Raw genomic sequence first — 25,328 nt, 5'->3', positions numbered from 1 at the left:
GTGCTCACACAGTTTCTTGTATGTAAATGCTCAATAATTGAAAGCTGAATGGATTTTCTTTTTGAAAGCTGGACAGATTTTGAATAAATGATTGATTGAATGAATGAATGAATGAATGAATACATGAATACATGGACGAAGAGGAATCTCGATGGTACATCCCTTGGACTGGGGCAATGTCTCAGCCGTCTTTGAATTGCCAGTGCTTCACAGAAAACCTATCAATAAATGCTTCTTGGTTAAGTTGTAGCTGTTTGATGAAAAGATGTTGTCTATTTATTCCCGGTATAAGACCCCAGAGAATAGAAACAGGAGAAGTGGAAAGAAAATGAAGTACTAGCCACCTTCACAATTGTTACCTCAGCCGATCATCACAACATCTTGTGAACTGGTGTTATTTTACAGAGATAGAAATTGAGTTCTGAAATGTAAGCACCTCACCCAAGAACCTGATAATCCTTGGGAGTAATTTTTCCACGTAACTGTGTGCACAGCCCTGTTTCTGCAGAGACTGAAAGGTGGAAAGGAAAGGATCCATTATAATAAAACACAAAAATACACGACTCTGAGTTCCCCTTGCGCATCAGAGGCGCTGCAGCTCTGGAAGAGGTACAATAAGCAGGAACAATGGCATGAAAAACTACCCCCAGCCGGGACGTTTTTCCGCCAGCGGAACGCAAGCGCCGGGACCTTGAGCCGCCGGGGGGACAAGAGAGGAACGGACTCACGGCCCGGCAGTTGCCTGGTAACGCCCGCCGAAGGAGTCCCGGCATCAGAAGGTCCCGGAGAAGTGTCACTGGCCCCGAGTGGGACCCCGTAGTCCGTTCTCTCCGCGCCAGCCTGTCCCCGCGGCTTGGCGGGCTAGGGCAGGGGAAATGTTGCAGGAGGAGTCGGATCTTTCTCTCGTTATTGCCCAGATAGTCCAAAAGCTCAAGGGCTCCAATTTGTACGCTCAGTTGGAACGGCAGGCCTGGGTGAGTGAGGCCGAGTGGGGAAGGATGGAGACGGGCGGGGCCGCGGCGATGCCTGGTCTCCTGCACCCCGCTCACCCAAGCCGGAGCCCGCCTCTGGTCTCCCCAGCTCGGCCCCCGGGCACCGAGGAACCTCCCTTGCAGGTGTAAACTCCACCGGCTCAGCCTCGCGCGTGGTGCAGTGGATTTTTAGAGGAGGGTGGGGCGCATCCCGCCTTTCTTTAGGCCCGAGAGCGCCCAGGCTCTTCATTCATACTGCAGCCCTTTCCAAGGTCTAATTTTTTAAGCTGCTGGAATCAGTAGCGATGCGTTGGACCACGTCTTCTCTCACATTTTTCGTCCTGTGGGTGGGTTTGGACCCCCCCCCCCCCGCCCCAGGTGCCTTTTTGCTTTCCGGCAATCTGTCACCTTCTTGCACTGTGTCCTCTCTGCAGTGATTTCTTACTTTATCGCTCCACCCGGCATTTCCTGAGTATTTTCTAACGTGCCAAGTTCTTTGGAGGCAGAGATTGATCAGGAGATCTTTTTGTGTGAATGTCTTATAAATGGAGTCGTACCGTGTGTAAAGTTGTGTGTCTGGTTTCTGTCATTCGGCATAAGGCTTTTGAAATTTATTCACATTTTGGTATTTCACTAACTCTGTTCCTTTTGATTGCTGAGTAATATTTCAGTGTTTGGATGTACTGTTTGTTTATCCGTTCATTAGTTGCTGGGCATTTTCAGTTATGGTTGTGGGCCGTTTTCGGTTATAGAGATTTTGAATAAAGCGGATGTATACATTTTGATACAGCTTTTTGCTTGAATATCTTTCTTTTCTTTTGGATAGATACCTAGGAGTGGAAATCCTGAGTTCCATGGTTAAGTGTATGTTTAATTCTGTAAGAATCTGCCAAACTTTTCCGGAGTGGCTGTATCACTTTGCATTTCCACCAACAGTTATGAGGGTTTCAGTTGCTCTGCATCCTTGCTAGTACTTGATACCAGTTTTTATTAATTCATTTTTACTTATTAATTACACTTCTCTGGTAGGAGCATAATGATATCCTATTGTGGTTTTAATTGCATTGCCTTTATGACTAATATTGAGCATCTTACTATATGTTAATACCTTCTTTGATGAAGTAGTTTGTGCAAATCTTTTGCCCATTAAAAAAAAATTGTTTGTTGGGGCGCCTGGGTGGCTCAGTCAGTTGGGCGTCCGACTTCTGCTCAGGCAATGATCTCACAGCTGGTGAGTTCGAGCCCCGCCTCAGGCTCTGTGCTGACAGCTAGCTCAGAGCCTGGAACCTGCTTCAGATTCTGTGTCTCCCCCTCTCTCTGCCCCTCCCATGTTCGCGCTCTGTCTCTCTCTGTCTCTCAATAATGAATAAACATTAAAAAAATTTTTAATTGTTATTTCATTGTTGAATTGTAAGTATTCTTTATATATGACACAAGTCTTTTATCAGATAAGCATCTTGGAAATATTCTCTGTCAATCTGTGGCTTTATCTTTTCATTTCCTTAACTGGATGTTTCAAAGAGCAAAACTTGTTTTATTTTGATGGCAATTTTTTATCAGTTTCTTCTTTTGTGATTTGTGTTTTTGTGCTGTGCCTATGAATCTTTGCCTAACCCAAGGCCTCAAAAAGTTTCTCCTAAGGTTGGTTCTAGAAGTTTTATGGTTTTAGTTTTTACATTTATATATGTGATGCATTTTGAGTTAATTAAAAAAAAATTATGTTTTATTTATTTCAGAGAGAGAGAAAGAGAGAGAGAGAGAGAGAGAGAGAGAGAGCAAGCAGGGGAGAGGCAGAGGGAGAGGGAGACACAGAATCCAAAGCAGGTTCCTGGCTCTGAGCTAGCTGTCAGCACAGAGCCCGACGTGGGGACTGAACCCACCAACTGTGAGATCATGATCTGAACTTGAAGTCAGATGCTCAACTGACTGAGCCATCCAGGCACCCCTTGAGTTAACTTTTTGGTATAGATAGATAGATGTCCAATACTGTACCTATTTCCATTACCTATTTGTTGACCACCTATCCTTTCTCCACTAATTTCGTTGGTTCTTTTGTTGAAAATTAACTTAGTAACACACACACACAGACACACACACACACACCCCTGTTTCTGGCTCTTTAATCTGTTCCACTGATCTATTTGTTTTGATTTTTGTAACTTTAAAGTAAGTCTTGAAATCAGATATTTAGTTTTCCAGCTTTGTTCCTCTGTTTCAAAATTGTTTTGGCTATTCCAGATCCTTTGTCTTTCCATTTAAAGTTTAGAATCATCTTGCAAATTACTACAAAAAGTTTACTGGGATTTGGATTGGGAATATGTTGAATCTGTAGGTCAATTTTGGGAGAATTGACATGGTAACAACATTGAATTTTCTGCCTATGAACACATTTTGTCTCTTTATTTCTATTTTCTTTATTTTCTCTTGTTGGTGTTTTATAATTCAGTATACAAACCTTGCACATATTTTGTTTAGATTTTCCCCTAAGTATTTCTTGTTTTCTTGATGCTATTATAAATGCTATTATAAATTCTTTCTCATTTCATTTTCCACTTGTTTGTTGTCAGTATGGAGTAATATGATTGATATTTGTATATTTACCTTGTATCTTGTGACCTCACTAAACTTGCTTGTTAGTTATAGTACCACTTTTTGTAGGTTGCATAGGATTTTCCAAGCACATGTGTCATATGTGAATAAAGACAATTTTACTTCTTCCTTACAGTCTGTATGCCTTTTCTTTTTTCTTTTTTTTGTCGTGTTGCACTGGCTAGAGCCTCTACTGCAGTGGTATATAGATGTGTTCTATTAGGTTGAGGAAGCTCTCTTTTATTCCTTGTTTTCTCAGAGTTTTATTATGAATGGATGTTGAATTTTGTGAGATACTTTTCTTGTGTCTGTAGAGATGCTCATGTTGATATGGTGAACAACACTGATTGGTTTTGAATGTTGAACCAATTTTGCATTCTTGAGATAAATTCCATTTAGTTATGATGCATTATCCACATGTACATTTTTTATTCAATTTGTTAATATTTTGTGGAAGATTTTGTGGATATTTTCATGAAAAATATTGGTGTATAGTTTTATAAAACTTTGTCTAATTTTATCAGGTAATGCTGATCTCATAAACTGAGTTGGGAAATGTTCCCTCTTTCCTATTTTCTGGAAGTATTTGTATAGAATTAATACTTTTCCTTCTTAAATATTTGGTAGGATTCCCAGTAAGGTCACTGGGGCCTGGAGTTTTCTTGGTGGGAGCATTTTTAATAAAAAAGTTAAGTAAAAAATATACTCAGGGCAGTTCAGGTTATTTACTTGTTGAATGTTCCATATGTATTTGAAAAGAATGAGCATTCTGCTCTGGTTATTCTGTAAGTGTCAATTAGGTCAAGTAGATTGGCAATTTTGTTCAAGTGAGTATGGAGGCTTACTGAGTATGGAAGTCAGTACAGTGGGAGTCAAGCTAGGCTTGGGTTTTGTTACTACTGTCAATAGCTTCAGTGTACTATAGGCTTCAAATTTGGTGGGCTGCTGTAACCTTGTGCTTAGAAAGGGTTCTGGACTACTGGAAGGTTTTTCTCATTGTACTACATCCTGTGCTTTCATCTGCCTCTGCTTGCTTGTGCCACGGAGAGAAGTCTCTCTCCCTACCCTTATGTTTCTCTTAGGAGTAGAAAGTTGTTACTCAGTCCTAAGCTCATGGTAGATACAGGCATTCTCTAATATACAGTCCATTTGCCTTGGGAATGGGTCTTTCTCAGTGTTCCTTCTTCTTCTCTTCTTGGCAGCCAAACTCTGCCTTGTATCTGTGGCAGATGATGGAAGAAAGAGAGATTCCTGACCCTCACTAGAGCTGGCTCACTTCTGCTTTGTACTGGTGTAGGATCCTGGGTCCAAGAGAGTTGGATTGATTGATTGATTGATTGATTGATTGATTGATTTTTACCTTACCATGAGTAAGATCATTTTTGCGTCTATCTCACCCCCAGAAACAATTAATTATTGCCTTGTCGTTAGAATGGGATGTTTTTGGAACCCTCTCTCAGAGGTTTAAGGTCATTTCCTCATGTGAGAGGAGAGTTTAGAGAAGGTAGCATGGTTTTATTCCTGTGCTGGAGTGACAGCTTATCCCTTCTGTGCACCTGTGTCACGAAAAAGGGCTCTCTGCCCATTCTCTGCTCTGCCCCCATTCTCTTGGGTGGGAGACCCATGGAAAAGAGCATGAAAGTGAGTGTAAATTCCCCTTGTGTTTTGAGCTCCTAGTTATTCTAAACGGACATATTACCCCACATGCAGTCTACTATAGTTAAAATTTTAGCTGTATTTCTTCTTGCTTGTGTGGTAGTTTCCTTTTCCTCCTGTGCTCTGCCAAAGTAAAATAGTTTGGAGTCCCATCTGTCCTTGGAGGGACTTGTTATTCTTTGAAATTTAATTCATTTGGTTGTCCTACAACCTCAATTTTCTGGTGGGTTCAAAAGTTATGATTGGGTAGATTATACCACTTTTTCTCATTGTTAGGGTGGGAGAGGCATGCTCTTGTACTGGCTTTTGACATCCTGTGTATTAGTAGAACTCCAATAATAAATGTTGAAGGATTACATCTATGTTCATGAGAAAAATTGCTCTGTAATTTTCCTTTCTTGTAATATCTTTGACAAGCTTTATATCAAGGTTATGCTGACCTGATGAAATGAGTAAGAGAAGAGGTCCCTTCTTTTTTATTTTTTGTTTGCTGTAAGAGTGTTATGAGATTGTATTCTTTCTTTCTTAGGTGTTTGGAAGAATTCTCCAGTGAAGTCGGTGTCTTAGACTTCCTTTGGGGAAGGTTGTTTTTTGTTCGTTTGTTTGTTTGTTTTGTTTGTTTAATTAGCAGACTTTATTTTTTATTTTTAACTTTATTTTTTAAGGTTTATTTATTTATTTATTTATTTATTTATTTATGTATTTATTTTGAGAGAGAGCAAGCACATAAGCTGTCAGTGTGGAGCCCGACGTGAGACTCAAACCCACAAACCAGGAGATCACGACCTGAGCCAAAACTAAGAGCTGGATGCTTAACCAACTGAGCCACCCAGTAGCCCTTGTATTTTTTTTTTTTTTTTTTTAGAGAAAGTGTGAGCAGAGGAGTGAGGCAGAGAGGGAGAGAGAGAATCTTAAGCAGCCTCCACGCTCAGTGCAGAGCCCTACTTGGGACTTGAGCACATGACCCTGGGATCATGACTTGAGCTGAAATCAAGAGTCGGTCACTCAACCCACTGAGTCACCCTGGAGCCCCTAGCAGACTTTACTGTTTAGAATAGTTTTAAGTTTACAGCCAACTGAGCAGAAGATAACAGAATTCCCATATATTCCCATTTCCCTTGCACACAGTTTCCCCTATTATTAACATCTTGCATTAATGTGGTACTTTTTTTACAATTGGTGAATAAATACTGATATACAATTATTAAATAAAATCTGTAGTTCACATCAGGATTCACTCTTTGTGTTGTACAGTTCTAATGGTTTTGACAAATGTATAATGTCATATATTCACTATTTCAGCATCTGGTAGAATACTTGCACTGTCCTAAAAATCCTTTGTGTCCCACCTACCCCTCCTCCCTCCTTTCCTCCCAAGCCCCTGGTGACCACTGACTTTTCTGTCTCTATAGTTTCACCTTTGAGAATGTCATCTAGTTGGACTCATGCAGTATGTAGCCTTTTCAAACTGGCTTCTTTCACTTGGTAATATGCAATGTGTTTCCCCTATGTCTCTTTGTGGCTTGATAGCTGTTTTTTCCCTTTGGAATAATATTCTATTATGTGCATGTATCACAGTTTATTTATACATTCTATTGAAGGACATCTCGGTTGCTTCCAAGTTTTGGCAGCGAAAACTGGTAAAACATTCCTGTGTAGATTTTTGTGTTGACATAAGTTTCCCACTCACTTGGTTAAATGCCAAGGAGCATAACTGCTAGACTGTATGATAAGACTATGATGAACTTTGCTGGAAACTGACAGCTTATCTTTTAACGCGGCTGTACCATATTACTCTCCCATTAGCAGTAAGGGAATGGTTCTGTTGCTCCGCATCTTCACCAGCATTTGTGTTACCCGTGCTTTAGATTTTAACCATTCTGATAGATGCGATAATCTTCCTGTTGTTTTAATTTGCAGTTCTTTAATGACATATAACACTGTGCATCATTTCAGATGTGTATTTGCGATCTGTGTACCTTCTTTGGTGAGGTGTCTGTTCAGATCTTTTGCCCATTTTTAAATTGTATGTTCTTTCTTATTGTTGAATTTTAAGAGTTTGTTATATATTTTGGGTACAATTTTTTTTTTTTTTTTTTGTATCCATTATGTGTTTTACGAGTATTTTCTTCCAATCGGGGGCTAGTCTTTTCATTCTCTTAACAATATCTGTTGCAAAGAAGATTTTAAATTTTAATGGAATCCAACTTATCATTTTTTTCTTTTATGGATTGTGCTTTTGGTGTGTCTAAAGATTAATTGACAAACCCAGGGTCAGTTAGGTTTTCTCTTATCTTATCTTTTAGAAGTCTTCTAATTCTGGGCTTTGAATTTAGGTCAGTGATCCATTTTGAGTTAATTTTTGTGAAGGGTATGAGGTATGTATCTAGATTTTTTTTTTGTATGTGGCTGTCAAATTGTTTGAGGACAACTTGTTGACGTGTTGAAAAGACTGTCTTTGCTCTTCCAAAAAAAATTCAAAAAATTGCATTTGCTCCTTTGTCATAGATCAGTTGGCTATGTTTGTTTTGGTATTTCTGGATCTCTAATCCATTCCATTGATCTGTTTGTCTAATTTTTCACCATTACCACACTGTCTTGATTTCAGTAGCTTTGTACTAAGCTGAAGTTGGGTGGTGTCAGGCCTCCAACTTCGTTCTTATTCTTTAATATCATATTGGCAAGATTTTTAATAACATTAAGTTTTAATATATATAGGAATATTAAGATTTTCTATTCCTTTTATTGTGAGTTTTGATAAGTTGTGTTTTTCAGGGAATTTGCCTAAATTTTTTTATGATAAACTTATATTTCTTTTTTTTTTAAACTTGTTTTATTTTTTATTTTTTAAAATTTACATCCAAATTAGTTAGCATGTAGTGCAACAATGACTTCAGGAGTAGATTTCTTAGTGCCCCTTAGCCATTTAGCCCATCCGCCCTCCCACAACTCCTCCAGTAACCCTCAGTTTATTCTCCATATTTATGAGTCTCTTCTGTTTTGTCCCCCTCCCTGTTTTTATATTATTTTTGTTTCCCTTCCCTTATGTTCATCTGTTTTGTCTCTTAAAGTCCTCATATGAGTGAAGTCATATGATTTTTGTCTTTCTCTGACTAATTTCACTTAGCATAATACCCTCCAGTTCCATCCACGTAATTCCAAATGGCAAGATTTCATTCTTTTTGATTACCAAGTAATACTCCATTGTATGTATGTATATATATATATGTATATGTATGTATGTATGTATATATGTACATACATACATATATATATATACCACATCTTCTTTATCCATTCATCCATCGATGGACATTTGGGCTCTTTCCATACTTTGGCTATTGTTGATAGTGCTGCTATAAACATGGGGGTGCATGTGTCCCTTTGAAACAGCACACCTGGATCCCATGGATAAATGCCTAGTAGTGCAATTGCTGGGTCATAGGGTAGTTCTATTTTTAGTTTTTTGAGGAACCTCCATACTGTTTTCCAGAGTGGCTACACCAGCTTGCACTCCCAACGTTATATTTCTTTTTAATGTCTGAAAATTCTATTACAATTTCTGATAGTGGTAATTTGTGTGCATGCATGTGTGGTGTGTGTGTTTGAACAGTTTTGCTAGGGGTCTCTCAGTTGTATTAATCTCATCAAAAACAATTTCGGCTTTGCTGATTTTGCCTTAAGTTTGTATCATATCTTTATTATTAATTGCTTCTCACTTTCTTTAGGATTGATTTGCTGGGTTTTTGTTTTGTTTTGTTTTGTTTTGTTCTGGTTTTGGTTGTTTGGTTTCTGTTGTTATTAGTTTCTTGAAATGGAAGTATACATCAAGGACTTGAAACCATTCTTCGTTTCTAAAATATGTATTTAAGGTTATAATTTTCCCTCTAAGCACTACTTTAACTGTATCCCACAGTTTTAATGAATCATATTTTCATTATCCTTTCATTCAAAATATTTTATAGTATTTTTTGTAATTTTAAATTTGACCCAAGGGTATTCTAAAGTATATTGCTTAGTTTCTAAGCAACTGAGATATTCTATTTATGTAAAATTTTAGGGACTTGCTTTATAACCCAGTATATAATCAATTTTGCTAAGTGTTCCATGTGCACTAGGAAAAAATGTGTATACTGTCACTGTTGGTTCAATGAGATATGCCACTGAGGTCTACTTGTTAATTGTGCTGTACACCTTTTCTATAATCTTACTGAATTTTTTCTGCTTATTTTATCAGCTATTGAAAGAAATATGTTAAAATCTCCCACCGTGATTGTATCTTTACAATCTTTACAAAGTCTATGTCTTTAACACTCAATTTTTTGCTTTCTATATTTTAAGGCTATTTTATTGGTTGTATAAGATTTATATTGTGATATCTTCTAGATGGCCTAACCCCTTAGTCATTATGAAATGTCCTTTATTTCTAGTGAATTTTTTGCCTTAAAATCTGTTTTGCTGATGTTAGTGTACCTATACTAGCTTTCTTTGGTTAGTGGTTGCATAGTATGACTTTTTCCATACTTTTATTTTCACCCCTTCTGTGACTCTATTTAAGATGTGTCTGTTGAAACCATTGGCAATATATAGTTATTTTTTAAATCCAGTCTAATAACCATTGTCTTTTTAAAAAAAATTTTTTAATGTTTATTTTTGAGAGAGAGACAGAGAGTGAGCAGGGGAGGGGCACAGAGAGCGAGGAGATACAGAATCTGAAGCAGGCGCCAGACTTTGAGCTGTCAGCACAGAGACTGACGTGGGGCTTGAACTCATGTACCGTGAGATCATAACCTGAGCCGAAGTTGGACGCTTAACTGACTGAGCCACCCAGGAGCCCCACAGCCATTGTCTTTTAGTTGCATTGTTTAGTCTATTTACATTCAATGAATTTATTGATATATTGCGTTTGTATTTCCAGTCTTAATATTTGTTTTTTTTAATTGATCTATTTGCTTTCTATTATGTTTTCTTTATTTTTCTGATTATTCAACTGTTATTCAAATGTTTTATTATTTTTCTCTCTGTTAATGTGTTAGTTACACATTGTTTTACTGTTCTTTAAATAGCTACCCTAGATGTTACAAAATTTATTTTTGATTAATCTCATATCAATTATATATGTAATGCATAAATCTCAAATAAATTATTACTTTTACTAGTTCCCTTTTATGTAATTCTAGAACTTAGAACACTTTACTCATTTATGGCTTTTTCCTTTTGTTATTTTTGCCATGCCTTTTGTGTGTAATTTAAATCCCTCAAGACATTGCTATTGTTGTTTTGTAGCATCAATAGTCCATATTTACTCATATTTAACCACATTTTTATCCTTTTTTGCTCATTTCCGTCTATATTTCCATATTTACCCTGAGATTATTTTTCTTTTATTATAACTATCTTTAGTTTCTTGGTGATGAATTCTTCAGTTATATTTGTCTGATGATGTCTTTATTTCATCTTCATTATTGAAGGATTTTTTTATGCATATAGCTTTCAAAGTTGGTAGTAATTTTTTTTTCAGCCATGTTGAGACTTTTTTTGGGGGGGATTTTGGTGTCTGTTTTATGAAGTCAGACATTAATTTTTTTGTTATCCACTGGTATGCCCCATCCCAGGATACCCTGACTGCTTTTAACGTTTATGTCTTTGGTGTTTGGTAGTTTTGTTAAAATGTGCTCTGGTGTGTTATTATTATTTGTTGTTTGAATTATTGTATTGTTGTTTATATTGTTGTTGTTTGTATTATTATTATTTAATTTATTCTGGTTTGAGTTTGTGGGGCTTATTAAATCTGGGGTTGATATCTTTTCACCAGTTTTGGAAAATTCTTGGCCATTATTTGTTCCAATATTTATTCTGCCACATTTTCTCTCTCCTCTCTTTCTGAGACTTCGATTTATACATGTTAGACTTTTCACTGAATCCCACTTGTATCCAGTACTCTTTTTCTGTGTTTTCCATTATTTTTTTTTTTCTCTGTGCATCTGTGGATGCAAAAGATCTGTGGATCTTTTCTTTTCATCCTCCACTTCACTAATCCTGTTTAGGCTATTTTCATATCTCCTGGTGAATCCATCTAATGCATTCTTATTCACATGGTGTATTTTTCAGTTCAAAATTTCCAGATGTTTCTTTTTTATGTTTTCCAATTCTCAGGTAAAATTATCTGCTTTTCATCTATTTTGTCCATTTTTTCCTCTTTTTCAAAAAACATATAATTCATAATTATTTTAAAGTCCTTGTCAGTTAACACCAATATCTAGATCACGTGTAGATATCTGTTTATGGTGTTATTTTCTCTTAGCTTTGTTTATTTAATTTTGTCTGTTGGTGTGACTAGTAAATTTTTATTTGATGCTAGACATTGTGTACAAAAAACTGTAAAGCTTCTAGATGATATCTAACTTTATTGAGGATTCACCCTCTTCTCCACTGGGGAGATAGTCTTGTGACTGGTTACCATAATCCAATTAGGGAATGTTCTGTATTGAGGCTGAGTTTTAGACTCTTAGGCTCAATCTTCCTCTATTTTTTTTTTCCTGACTCTCCAAGGGTTTCAACTAAGAATATGATGTATTCTAGAGGTCCTTTTCCCTTTGGGTCCCAATGTCTAATCTTTTTCTTGTCAGACTTAAAAAAACTTTTCAGAGGTTTCCTGCTTAGGTTTTTAGCTTTCTACTCTGCAGAATCCCAGTATTCAAAAAAATTTCTTGAGGACAAATCAAAGCTATGTGCTTAAGATCTCCAAGTCTGGGGCAAAGCTCTCCTTATTTCTCTGTCCACTGGTGGTAGCCCTACTTTGTACTGGGTTTGTATTGATTCTCAGCCTCTTGTCTGTGCTCAGAATGATTCCAGGGAAGACATGGCTATAGACACCAGTTCATCTCTCAAGATGTTTCCCTTTCTGCTACTTTAGTTCTTGTTCTCTCAGCAACTCTCTTCTGCCTTCAGATAGTTGATTTTGCTCCCAGGCTTTACTAGCTGTTCTCTGCAGGTCTGCTGATCAGCTCCTCCATCAACTTGGAAACATAAGTCTCATTTGTGCGGATTGAACAAGATAATATGCCTGGCACATAGTAAGTTCTCAGTAAACATAAGCCTGAGCATTCCTTGAAAGTCCAAGTAAGATTGCTTAATACCCTCACTGCTTATTAGGGCCCTTCGAAAAATGTTCAAAATCCTTGATTATGCCTACAAAGCTTGGTGATACTGTTCTTCACTCTACTCTTTCAGCCATGACCATCCAAACTTTGTAGGTCTCACATAACCTCCCAGTTTAGTGGCCTGTAGTACCTGGAAGTTTCTTTTTTGTAATATTTATCACACCTGCATTTATTTTTTATTTTATTTTATTTTTTGGTTTGTTTATTTTTGAGAGAGAGAGAGAGAGTGGGGGAGGGGCAGAGAGGGAGACAGAGGATCTGAAGCAGGTTCCGAGCTGACAGCAGAGAACCCGTTACAGGGCTCAAACTCATGAACCAGGAGATTGTGACCTGAGCTGAAGTTGGATGCTTAACTGACTGAGCCCCCCAGGTGCCCCGTATTTATTTTTGAAATGTCTGCTTTCCTCATTAAAGTGTAAGTTTCATGAAAGCAGGAAGAGGGTATGTCTGCATTGTTCTGCTCTATCCTACACCTAGCAAAATGACTGTGTGAGCCAGGTGCTCAACATGTATTTAGGAAATAGAATAAATCTAGAGTTTTCTTTTTAATATTTTTTAAGTTTTATTTAAGTCCAAGTTAGTTAGCAGATAGTGTAATAATGGTTTCAGAAGTAGAATTTAGTGATTCCTCACTTGCATATACCACCCAGTGCTCATCCCAACAAATGCTCTCCTTAGTGCCCATCACCCACTTAGCCCATCCCCCACCCAACACCCCTCCAAGCAACCCTCAGTTTGTTCTCTTAAGATTCTCTTACAGTTTGCCTCCCTCTCTGTTTTTGTCTTATTATTGCTTCCCTTCCCCTATGTTCATCTTTTTTGTTTCTCAGATTCCACATAGGAGTGAAGTCCTGTGATATTTATCAGATTCTTCCTTTTTAATGTTAACTTGAACAGCATATGTGGAGTAGCTACTGTGTGCCAGATACTTTACTGGGCGATAAAAGATTGCTGAAAGCATCTTTACTTATAAGGAGTTCAAAGTCTTACATGAGACTCTGCTTTTCTTTGAAAATGTGTTTCCTTTAAGGATTTCTTTTTATTCAAGCTTGAGCTCTAATAAGTTAATAGTTGTTTCTTAATTTATAAGAAAACTTCAAGTTCTAGAAAATAAACAATGATGACAAATTCTTTGTTTTCAAAGCTGTTCGTATTTCAGAATTGCAAATAAGAGATTCAAGACCTGTGTATGATATAACCTTATTTGGAGATTACTGTCCCAAGGAAGTATTTTTGTCTCTTTCTATTTTGAACTCCATTTATATTAATTAAATATGATTTTTTATTTGCTTATTCAGTAAGTATTTATTGAGCATTTAGTATATGTTGGGCACAATTCTACTCCCTGGGGATACAACAGTGAATAAAATAAAGTTCTGCTATCATGGAGAAATGATAGTATTATAAATAAATACAGGTCCACAGTCTTTTATCTAAAACCTGGGGTCAGATATGTTTTGGAATTCAAATTTTTTTCTAATTTTATAAAGGTAATTCATGCATATTCTATGTTATTTACTATCTCTACCATGGTCTTGTAGCACCTTGTAATTATGTAAATTAATATTTCTGCAGCAAAATGTGTGAATTTTCATACTAAGTGTGATAAATAAGGACTATAAATAGTCTCATGTCAATTCAGGTCAGATCAGATTTTGCCACTAAGTGAGTTCAAGTCAGGACCCATTATGCTATCAATTCAGTTATGAAAAGATTTTGTTTTTCAAAGGTTTCAGGTCTTGGAATTTTATTTTATTTTATTTATTTATTTTTTAATTTTTTAATGCTTATTTATTTTTGAGAGAGACAGAGCACGAGTGAGGAAGGGGCAGAGACAGAGAGGGAGACATAGAATCCGAAACAGGCTCCAAGCTCTGAGCTGTCAGCACAGAGCCAGACATGGGGCTTGAACTCGGGAATGGTGAGATCATGACCTGAGCCTAAGTCAGACGCTCAACCCACTGAGCCACCCAGGCGCCCCAGGTCTTGGAATTTTAAATAAAAGATAATGTAACATCAGTAAATTGCTTCGGTATAATAAAAAATAGGGCAAGGTAAGAGAAAGAAAGATAAAGCAGGGTAAGGAGATGATGAGTTCATGGGAACTCAACTTACATTTGGCTGGTTCTTGTGATACATAAAGTAAAAGATGTAATGTTATAGATTTACACTTTAAAAGAATATAATTATAGATGTTTTAATATTAAAGTAATCTTGGACTTGAAAAAATATGTAATAACTTTATCTTAGCGTATATTCTCTACTGCAGACATTTAATAGAAATAAGCTAACTCTTAAAAGGCAACTTGACAATCAGTTCTAATAACATGCTTTTAAACAAGTGACTGTTTATTTGTTACGTGCCTTTACAATTTTAACCATGAGGGCAGTTTTCTGCCACCAGCATTTTCCATACTGTCTTCATTTTGTCTAAGTATACTGTGGAAGTGCTAGAACAGTATTGGTTCAACTTAATTAGAAAATTAAAATCGCACAGAAGATTTCAAAGACAAATACAAATGATTTTTAGACTTTCTTTAGCAAAAGAAAGCCTACCATTAGCACTTCTGTTTTAACATTATAATTAAAGTGCATTTTAATGTATTCTTTTGTAGATTAAAGTTTAAGTATCTAAGATCTTAGCATGGTAACATGGGATTTTGTGTTTCTGGAAAGAGGTTGTGTTTTTTGATTTCTGAGTTTTCCTGAGTTATTTTGTTATAAAGTCAACCTGCACCTGTTTGTTTTTTTTTGTTTTTTTGTTTTGTTGTTGGTGGTGGTTTTAAGAGCTAGGGAGTGCGAGCAGGGGAGAGGGGCAGGGGGAGAGAGAGAGAGAGAATCTTAAGCAGACTCCACACTCAGCATGGAGCCTGATGCAGGGCTTGATCTCACCACCCTGAGATCATGACCTGAGCCAAAATCAAAAGTCGGATGCTCAACCGACTGAACCACCCAGGCGCCCCAGGTCGACTTCCATCTTAAAATTGAATTTGCTCGCTCATCCTCTAGACACTAGAGTGATAGCTTAATTCAAATTTGATATTTAGCACCAAGATCAACATTGTTATTTTGTATCATTCATTACTTGTATTTAAAATGGATGTTGTGTAAAACCTCAAATGTTATTTCCATTCCATTAAGTGTTTAATAAGTCTTGTTGCTCAGATTGTTATTATGAATAATAGAATTGTAAAAGGAAGGAAACTGAAAGAAGATAGGCTTTGGAGAGGGAAGGAATAATATAACTGACAGGATGTTGTCATAAGTTCAGAACCCAGAGCATCTCAGTGCTAGTGTCCCTCACTAAAAACCTTATGGAATTATATCTCAAATATTGTTTTTTATTTATCATTATCAGAAATATATACATATATAGAGAATTTAGAGATCATAAAAAGGAGAGAAGGAACTGACATTCATTTATCATTTATTATAGAGAAATGAATATTTCATGGATTTAAATAGATTTTAATTAAATATATTTTCTTTAAGACATGTATAGATAGAACATATATTGGTATTGATAGGCCTGTGCCATGAGTAGGGCTTACTGTCTTCTGTCTGTTTTTTTTCCCTCTAGGGTGGGATATGGCATATATATGGTTAAGCTTCAGATTAGACTACTACAGTCGATATAAAAATTAATAATTTAGGGACTCTGATGGTGTTTGGTGTGTGAACCAGGGAAGAGTATCATCCTTACCCATATCTGTCTTGGCGTTTGTTGTGTCCTTTAATCCTGGAAAGTAAGACAATTGTAGGAGTGATGACAATACTGACTCCATCTTTGGCCCTTCATTTTGTTCATGTTCACTGGATCGCCTCTCCTGGGGTTATGTGTTCCTGGCCCCTTGGGGATTAATATATAAAACTTAGAAATGCCCACCAAGGCTAGGATGAGGGGAGGGTTGCTTTGACCTCTCATGAATCCATTAAAGATAACATAATTTTTCTCTTTCCCGATGCACAGTTGTGCCACAAGATCTAAAGTTTAGCTGTCAATTAGGGGCATGCAGACTCTTTGAACTCACTACAGTGTCCTACACATCCTGTTACGCTATAAAACCTAAGGTCACACTAAGGTCTAGACTTTATGGAGAATAAATATACAGCACCTGAATCGTCGTCTGCCTGATCCACCCTGTCAGTAAGTTACCCGGTAAAACTCTGTGTAAACTTTGTGGGGTTTCATTTCTGTTCTCAAAGTGCCTTCTCAATTTGGGGGATATTTTGCTGTCCCTCCCCTACCTTCTAAAAACAGTGAAGACATGAATTATGGTGTATAGAATTTCAAAATAAGGAACGTCTTATAGAATTTATGTACTTGAGGGATAAGATAACTATTAACATATGGGTTTGCTTTGAGTAAGTATATCTCTGCATTTTATTTCAGCACCAGATTGATTAGAGAAGATCAGGTAGGGTTTTTGAATTAGGGAAGGCCAAGCTGAAGTGAGAGGGAAAAGATTGGTTACTAAATGTGAACCGAGGACTGATTCAGTCAGTAAGTGTATTATGAAAGGAAGCTAAGAAGATATGGAATAAGGGGGATAAGACACCCAGTGGTAACAGAGAAGTGAGTCAGCTGTGGGATGTCAGCAAAAGAAAACCAAGGAGGGCTACATCTTCAGGTGAGAGAACCCAGAGCAGGGCTTGAATTATACAACACAGATTGTTAAGGCATGGTCAGCTTGCACAGAGCCAAAATTTCCAATTTGTAACTAAAACTCATTCCTGGCTACAATGCATGTCCACTGGGACTACTTGCATTATAGAAACAGAGATGGTCTACAGTTTCAGAAAGAACCAAAAGTATTAGGAAGGACTGGGGATACCCAATTCAACATGTTTTAATCAAACCTCTCTTCTGTGGTGATGGAAGAAATTAGATAAAATCTAAAACAGTGATATTAATGATAAGCACGTTTGCAGATTGATGTGGGAAAGAACATTTATTTATCACACTTTTTCTTTTTTTAAAAAAAAATTCTAAGTAATCTCTACAGCAATTTAAGAATCTCTCTAAAAATTCTAAGTAATCCCCAACATGGGGCTCGAACTCATGACCCTGAGATCAAGAGTCGCATGCTCTACTGACTGAACCAGCTAGGCACCCCAGCTTTTCATGTCCCTCAATACCTTGTGAGTTCCTTGAGTGAGGGAGAATGGTGTCTTTTCTTTTATGTTCAGCAACTGGCACATAGGAAGGGTTCAATTAATTATTGAAAGAAGACTGTAAATAAGTAGGATATAAATATACTGAAAGGACTGAAAGGACACAGCTCAGGACAGAGAAGGTTTAGGTAGCACTCAAGATGGAAAATTGGAGTGAATTCCTAATGTAGGCACAGCAAGAAGTTTTCTGTTGTAGGACACTTCCTGAGAGTGAAGGAGTTCAGAACAAGTCTCTCCAAAATGTGCCGCATTGGTACATGGACTGTTTTGAGCTGAAGACAGTCAAGATCTTTCAGGCTCAAGAGAAACTTTTGCCCCTCCCTTGACTACCCAGAAGAATCTAAATTGGGTGTCTTTTCCAGAAAAAGAGTTATTACTAGGGATACATTTTATTGGAAGGACTCATCTGTATGGCAGGGCAAATATCTAATTGTGAAAGACAGCTGTCCTCAAGAAAGCTAAAGTCTAGCACAGTGGTTCTTAAAGTATGGTCTGTGGATCTCCAGTGGCCCCTAAGGCCCTTTCAGGTCAAAATTATTTTATATAATACAACCATTAAAAAGTTTATTGTGCTAACATTTGCATCAGCACAGAAGCAATGGTGATGGGTTTAACTGCCAGTGTCTTAGCTTAAAACCGGGAACTGGTACCAAACTCATTCCAAAGTAGTACCAAAGTAGTCATTGTATTCTTCACCACTGAATAGTCACGGTTAAAAAAAAAAAGTCAGTTTTACTTGAATGTCCTTGATGAAACAGTAAACAATTATTAATTTTATTAAATCTCATTCCTTGAATACACATTTTTACAATATTCTATTTGAGGAAATAGAAAGTATGCATAAGACACTTCTGCTGTGTATTGAAATATGATTATCCAGAAAAAAGTATTCCTGCCGTTGAGATACGAGCTGAATTGCCCAGCTCCTTCTACTCCTTTTTAAGTGAAACACCATTTTTACTTGAAAGAGCAATTGACAAACTATTGTCATTCGGACTTGGGCTGATATTTTCTCTAAAGTGAGCAACATTGACCTGTTATTTCAAGGAAAATTATTATCTCTTGCCAATGATAAAATTCAAGCTTGAATCCACCACTGTGAAATTGATGGCTTCCCAATATTTAAACACTTTTCTGATGATATTGATGGTGATGTTAAAGAATGTTACTTTTTGATGTTTTTTGGTAAAGTGTTTTTGATCTACTGCATCACTTCATATATTCAAAACGATCAATGCATAATGTTATGAAATCATGTATAGGTAGAAGAATGGTTTAAAGTACAAGGCAAAATGATGCATGTTTATGTAATAAAACATAAAAAGTTTATTGATGTTCAGATTCCACATTGCAACTAATTTTTAGGTAAATACTAGTCAAATTTTGGTATACCATTTATACTATTAAAGGAGAATATCTACAATATCTGAAAAGGATATTAAAATACTCTCCTCTTTCCAGTTACATCTCTGTGTGACACTGATTTTTTTCATACACATCAATCAAAATAACAGTGCCACAGATGGAATATCACAGCAGATTGAAGAATCCAGCTGTATTCAGTTAAGCCAAACATCAAAGATTTGTAGAAATGTAAAACAGTGCCTCTTTTTCTCACGAATTTCTGTTTCTGAAAATACAGTTTTTTTAAATAAAAATATTTAGGCTAATATATAATGGGTTTATATTGTTATTTTTAAATGAATTAATAAATAATTTTTATTGTGGTAAAATATGCATAAAATTTACCATTTGAACCCTTTTTAAGTGTGTAGTTTGGTGACATTCATTAATTCACATTGCTTTGTGACCATCACTAAACCATCCATCTCCAGAACTTTTTCATTATCCCAAACTAGAACTTGGTACCCCCTAAACGCTAACTCTCCATTCCCACCTTCCCCATCTCCCCTGGCAACCACCATTCTACTTTCTGTTTCTATGAATTTGACTTTGTTGACTTTGAATTTGTTGTAAGCACTTCATATATGGAAAATCATATAGTATTTCTCTTTTTGTGACTGGCTTACCTTCACTTAGCATAATGTCCTCAAGGTTCATCCATGTTGTAGATGTGTTAGAACTTTCTTCCTTTTTAAGGGTTGAGTAGTATTTCATTGTGTCTACATATATTTTGCTTATCCATTTGTCTGTGGACACTTGGGTTGCTTCCACATTTTAGTTATTGTGAATAATGCTGCTATGAACATGCGTGTGCAAATATATGTTCAAGTCCCTTTTGAGTATATACCCAGAATTGAAATGGCTGCATCATGTAGTAATTCAGTTTCCAATTTTCTGAGGAAATTCCATAATAATAAACAAATGTGTTTTTTTCTGTTTTAATTTCTTATGCTATAAATATCAGTTGATATCATCCACATAAAGTACTCTCAGATCCTCAATTTTTAAGAGACTGAGGGTCCTGAGGGTTAAAAGTTTGAGAATCAAGGGTCTAGTGGAAAGAGCAAAGTAGAGAGGTCAGTTAGGAAGTTATTACAGTAGCGGACTGGTTGCACTAGACTTTGCCCAGAGAAGAATGGACAGGGTGGTGAGAAGAATCTGTCATATAAAGAGAACTTGGAACATCTGTAAATATATGTGACCTTGATAAAAGAAGCTTTTAGGGAAGACTCAGTAGTTTTCTTCGAATATTTGAGGGTCTCTTACAGAAAAGGGATTAGGCTTATTTTCTGTGACATTATGTGTGTGTTTGTGTGTTTGTGATGGTGGCAGATGGTAAGAGTAGTCAATTTTAGCTCATAATAAAGAATTTTCTAATGGAATAATTCAAAGATGGAATTGGCTAAGTAGGGATGTAGTGAGTTTCTAAGCTAGAAAGCTAGTTTAGAGTTTCTGAGTTAGAGTTTTAAGCTACAAAACCCCTTTGAGAGGACAGTCAGCTATTAAATGGTTAGTTGACCTATAAAAACTCTGTAGTTTCTTTTAACCCTGAAATTCTGTGATTCTTCAGACACAGAAAGATGAAGTCCAAGATTAGCATGGTGGCATAGTGAGAAATGGATAGGCTGGGGCCTCTTTAGAGGGAATTAAAAGATCACTGGAACCCTCTTTGTAGACCTTGCTGTGCCCTGGTTGTTCTTCATGGAGTATCTAGTCTCACGTTACTTCCCAGTTTCTTTGACTCACCCACGACATTAGCCACTTATTTCTCCAATTTTCTTTACTCACCAGGTTTAGAAATTTAGGATGGCCAGTGGCTAATGCTTTGGCTTAAGACTGTTATGGTGGACGTGGAAAGAAACTGGATTTGTGTGTGTCTGTGTGTGTGTGTGTGTGTGTGTGTGTGTGAGGGGTAGAGGGGGCAGAGACAGTCATGTGTTTTTACAGTGCAGAATGATAGAGGATGTCAGAAATGTCAACATAAATAAATGGGTGAAGGATATATGCAGGGCAATGTACACTCTCATTAGATTATATTTTTGATCATATTTTGCCAGCTCTCATAGTGAGCTAAAGGCATTTTGTTTAAAGAAAGGCTTAAATTTTGTTGTAGATTTAAAAACCTGTACCTCCAGGCACTCCTTCCCTGGAAGTCTTTTACATTTAGTCCACTGCCATCTGGACATCTCTTATATTTTATAACACAACTTTAATCTACACTGGACTTCAACAGCCTAAAAATAACTTTGAAAATTTTTTTATGTGAGTCTCACAATAACCTAGTTCAGATATTACTTTCCCTATTAGATAAAGAACACTGAGAATAGAGAATACAGAGAGGTTAAATGACTTGACCAAGATAATAAATAAGGCTGAGAGATAATTCAAGGTCTTCTGATGCCAAATCCTATCCTTATTTAGTCCCAAGTAGTTTCAAAACTGTGCTCGGATATATCCAAGGACTCAGGAAATGTCCTATTCATTTAAAAATTCTTAATTTAAAAATATATTAAGAAGCAACACTCTTTCAGATGCATTTTTATATTAAATACTTCATAATCCACTGTCGTGCTTCCAAATTAACTTGTCTCTAAATAGGTCCCAGGATAAAACCCTGTTGCTTTCATCATCTTCATATGTTAAGGACACTTAGAAATGTGTCGCTGATGAGGAAGGATATAACTCTGCACGAGTCTTTCAGAATATTTGGGCGAGGATCCTACTGCAGGGGTAGGAAGAGTGTAGGTGCACCTGCTCAACAAAGCTCCCTTCGTGGTGGACTGCTGCGATGTGGGACAAGCCAGCCAGTGACAAATTGTGTGGGAACAACATCATGATATGTGTAGGTTTAGCAGTTATAAGCATCAGAAGCTGGTCTGATTTTTGTATTTATAGTAAATGATTTCGGGATTTGTTTTCAAAAAAGAAAGTTCCCATTACTCTTTTGATTTCCTGCAGCAGTTTAATTTGTGAGTGTGCTGACATGGCCAGAAAGGCTATTAAAAGTGAAAGCACTTATCTCTGTGAATCAAGACTTTTTCCTTATATTGAGCAACCAAAGCAAAGTGCAAAAACAAACTGGATTATTGAGGCTATAGCATAATAAAGATATACATTTTTACTATAACTATACCTTCGACAATGAGAAAACACTCCTTTGCGTTGTCTACTTATATCACTTTCCATGTATTTTATATAGTACGGTTTTTCATTGGGTTCAGATTTCATTTGAAAAAAGGATTATGCTGCTATACTAAAACATGTTTGAGAACTGTCTTACCATGTTGCCCTCCTATCAGTGACCCTGCTTTTGGTTTTCAAATTTCTCAAGATTTTTATAATTCTGTTGATGATTAGGAATTTGGTTTGCCTTTGATTAAAAAATATATATATATATCTAGGAAGTCTAGCAACCTTAAAATATTTGAAGATGTTTAGAAGGAATGACCAGTTTTTTCTCTTGAAATTCTTTAAATTATGTGACTTCTGAGTCATTTCCAAATATAGGCTTAGTAAAAGAAAATCTATTTCCTTTTGCTCTAGTACTTTTGAATGATGAGCCAGGTTTTGCAGCTTTTAAAATCCTAGGAATAATAGAATGGAAACCAGTCTTTTTAGTTAAAACATAGGTTTTATGAAGTTCCTTGTTTATTTGGGTGAAAATTGGTTAAAAAGGCTAGTACATGGTTGGATCAATATAATTTTGTCACGCAACAATTACTAGAGTTAATACTTGATATGCAAAAATGAATTCATAATCCTTGCCTTTGAATTTAAGAGTCAAAAAGAAAAATAGGTGAGCTGAAAATTACAGTGTAATCTGATAAATGCCATCACAGAGAAACGGAGTGTACTATCTTTGTAGGCAAGGGGTGGGGGGGGGCCTGGAACCCTTAAAATATATGGCAGTTGGGGGATCAGTGAATGTAGTTCACTGTGACTAAGGAGTAGGGTGTTTTGAAGGAAGAGGTGTAAGAAAAGACAGGATGTTGTTAGCTTGGTGGAGGGGCAGCTGATAAATTTGGAGAGGTAAGTTGGTCTACATCGTGAAGGGCAAGTGTGCCCTTTTGAACAGTTTAGACTTCCTGTGTATGCTGTGGAGATTTGCAGTCAGGAAAGCCTTGTTTGGGGAAGAAGACGCTGGAGGATGGATTTAGTAAAGGGAGAAATTGGTTCATGTATTCAGCAAACATTTATTGAGCACCTGCTGTGTGAAAGTAACTATTCTAAGCACTTGGGATACAGCAGTGAACAAAAAGACAAAGACCTCTGCCTTAGGGAGCTCACCACTTCTGGCGAATGATGATAGACAGCATGCCAATAAACACAGTAAATACATGAATCATATGGTATATTAGGAGGTAGTGAATGCTAAGAAAGAAGAAAAAGTAGGCTAAGGGAGTATGAGAATGCTCCCTAGGGAGTAATTGGAATGTAAATAAAGTGGCAAGATGTCCAGTTCAGAAGCTGTTACCTTGACCCAGATGAGAAATGGTAAGGACTTAGGCTTACGTGTGGGACTTTAGAATGGAGAGAGAATAAATTGGGAGATGTAGTTTTCTTTTTCTTTTTTGACGCTCGAAACACAGATAGAAACTTTATAAAACAAACCTATAATGTAATGAACTATAAGATGAACAACTTTGTAACAATGAAACTTTGCCACACCAGAATCCCTTCCTTTTGCCCCACTCATCACAAACTCCTCCCTCCCCAACAACCTGATTTTTATGGTAATCACTTTCCTGCATTTCTTGATAGTTTTATTAACCAAGGGTATATCCCTCACACTAAGACACCCTAACTCAGTCTTGCCAATTAAAAATTTTTTTTGTTATGTTTTTTTTTTAATCTACTGGTTTTTTTTCTCCTTCCTTTGGTTTTCCTTACACTTTATTAACTAAAGAACAGAGCCATTTGACCTTTAGAATTTCTCATATCCTGGATTTCTCTGATTGCACCCTCATGGTGCAACTTAGCATGTTTGTCTGTCCTTTACATGACTTATAAATTGACAGCTGGACCACTGGCTTGATCAGACTGAGTGTCTCCCCTGTGGTCATCACTGCTGGCATTAGAGTGTTCTTTCGTTAAGAAGCACATAATATCTGGTTGTCTTTTGTAAAGCTAACAGCTATTTCTGCTCAGTGCCTAGAGTTAGTAATATGTTAGAGGTTGCAGAATGGTGATATTCTGATGATATCACATCTGTTTTAGTTATCAGCTAGAATACTTTTTATCAAGGAACATTTCCCCTTATCTATTACGTAACTACCCTGTGGTGCAGTTTCTATAGGAAAGGCAAGATACATGCCTTTTCCTTTATTTACCACTTTTCCAGGCAATCCATTGGTTCCCTGTCATCCTCAATTTTTATTACTCTATCAGGATTTTCTCCTTAGTGTGACCTTGTCTAGAAAGGGGGTGCTGGTTGGTCAGCGTCAAGAATTCATAGCTGCTCGGCTGCTCCAGTCTGTTCAGACTTCATCTGCTGTATTCAGTTGGGCAAAACCCCTCCCAGTTTTAGCTCCTGTTCTAAAATTGGCTCATCGTATGTTCCAGTGAAAATAGTGTTGGCTATTTTGGGGTTCTCCTGTTTTCACATCCATCACATACCACAACTGCTTACTTCCTTCTGCTTTTTTCCTGCACAAGCGCTAATACCGTACAAGTCTTGTGGCTATTGGTTTGTCCCCAACCGTTTGTATTTTAAGTTTGTAGGGGATATCTTATCACCAAGTTTTGTTGTAAATGTTTTCCATGGGGTTTTGGTTTTCCCGTTCAGTTGCTTGGTCTGTTTTTATGTGGAAATCAGGGAGATGAAAAAACAACAACAACAACAACAACAACAACAACAACAACAACAACAGCAAAACCCCAAACCAAACAATAACTCACTGTCTCCAATGTCATGTTTCATGTTCCCAGAAAGGGGTCGGTGCCTTGAAGAGTTAGAGTAGAATTATGAATAACTGAAGTTTCTGACTTAGAAGATCTGGTACATGGTCATTTCATAGATGAAGATTAAAAAATAGAAGAGAAGGAGCAAAGTAGTGGAAGATCAATTTTTGATTTCTTAACGTTTGAAATGCTTATCATGAGTTAACCCTAATAGAAATGCCTTCTGAAGCACTATGCTTTTAAAATTTGATAGAAAAAGTTAGATGATGAGAGATCAACACTTTGAAAATTACAGAAGCCATTATAAATTGAGGAAATGATTACTTTTGGTAAATATTACAGTGTGAAAAATGAATAGAATAGAAAGCATGCACGTGGAGATGAAGGAGACACGAATACGTATTTTGAACTGGTAATTTTATGTGTTTTCTGTAATTACGCACAACAAATGCAGGTTTGCATTGAGCAG

At 36.7% G+C, this 25,328-nt stretch overlaps 1 protein-coding gene across 1 annotated transcript in view; it reads left to right on the top strand.

The window, feature by feature from the left end:
- The first annotated feature begins 707 nt into the window (after positions 1-707).
- The window catches only part of TBC1D19 (TBC1 domain family member 19), a 145,242-nt gene continuing 120,621 nt past the window's right edge, over positions 708-25,328 (top strand). Inside the window, exon 1 of the mRNA XM_042936739.1 lies at positions 708-974. Within this exon, the coding sequence (XP_042792673.1) occupies positions 876-974 (99 nt within the window). The 5' untranslated portion in view covers positions 708-875. The remainder of the gene's footprint in view (positions 975-25,328) is intronic.

The sequence above is a fragment of the Panthera leo genome, chromosome B1 (genome assembly GCF_018350215.1).
Source record: "Panthera leo isolate Ple1 chromosome B1, P.leo_Ple1_pat1.1, whole genome shotgun sequence".
Lineage (NCBI taxonomy): Eukaryota > Metazoa > Chordata > Mammalia > Carnivora > Felidae > Panthera > Panthera leo.
This window is presented reverse-complemented; position numbering and strand designations above follow the sequence as displayed.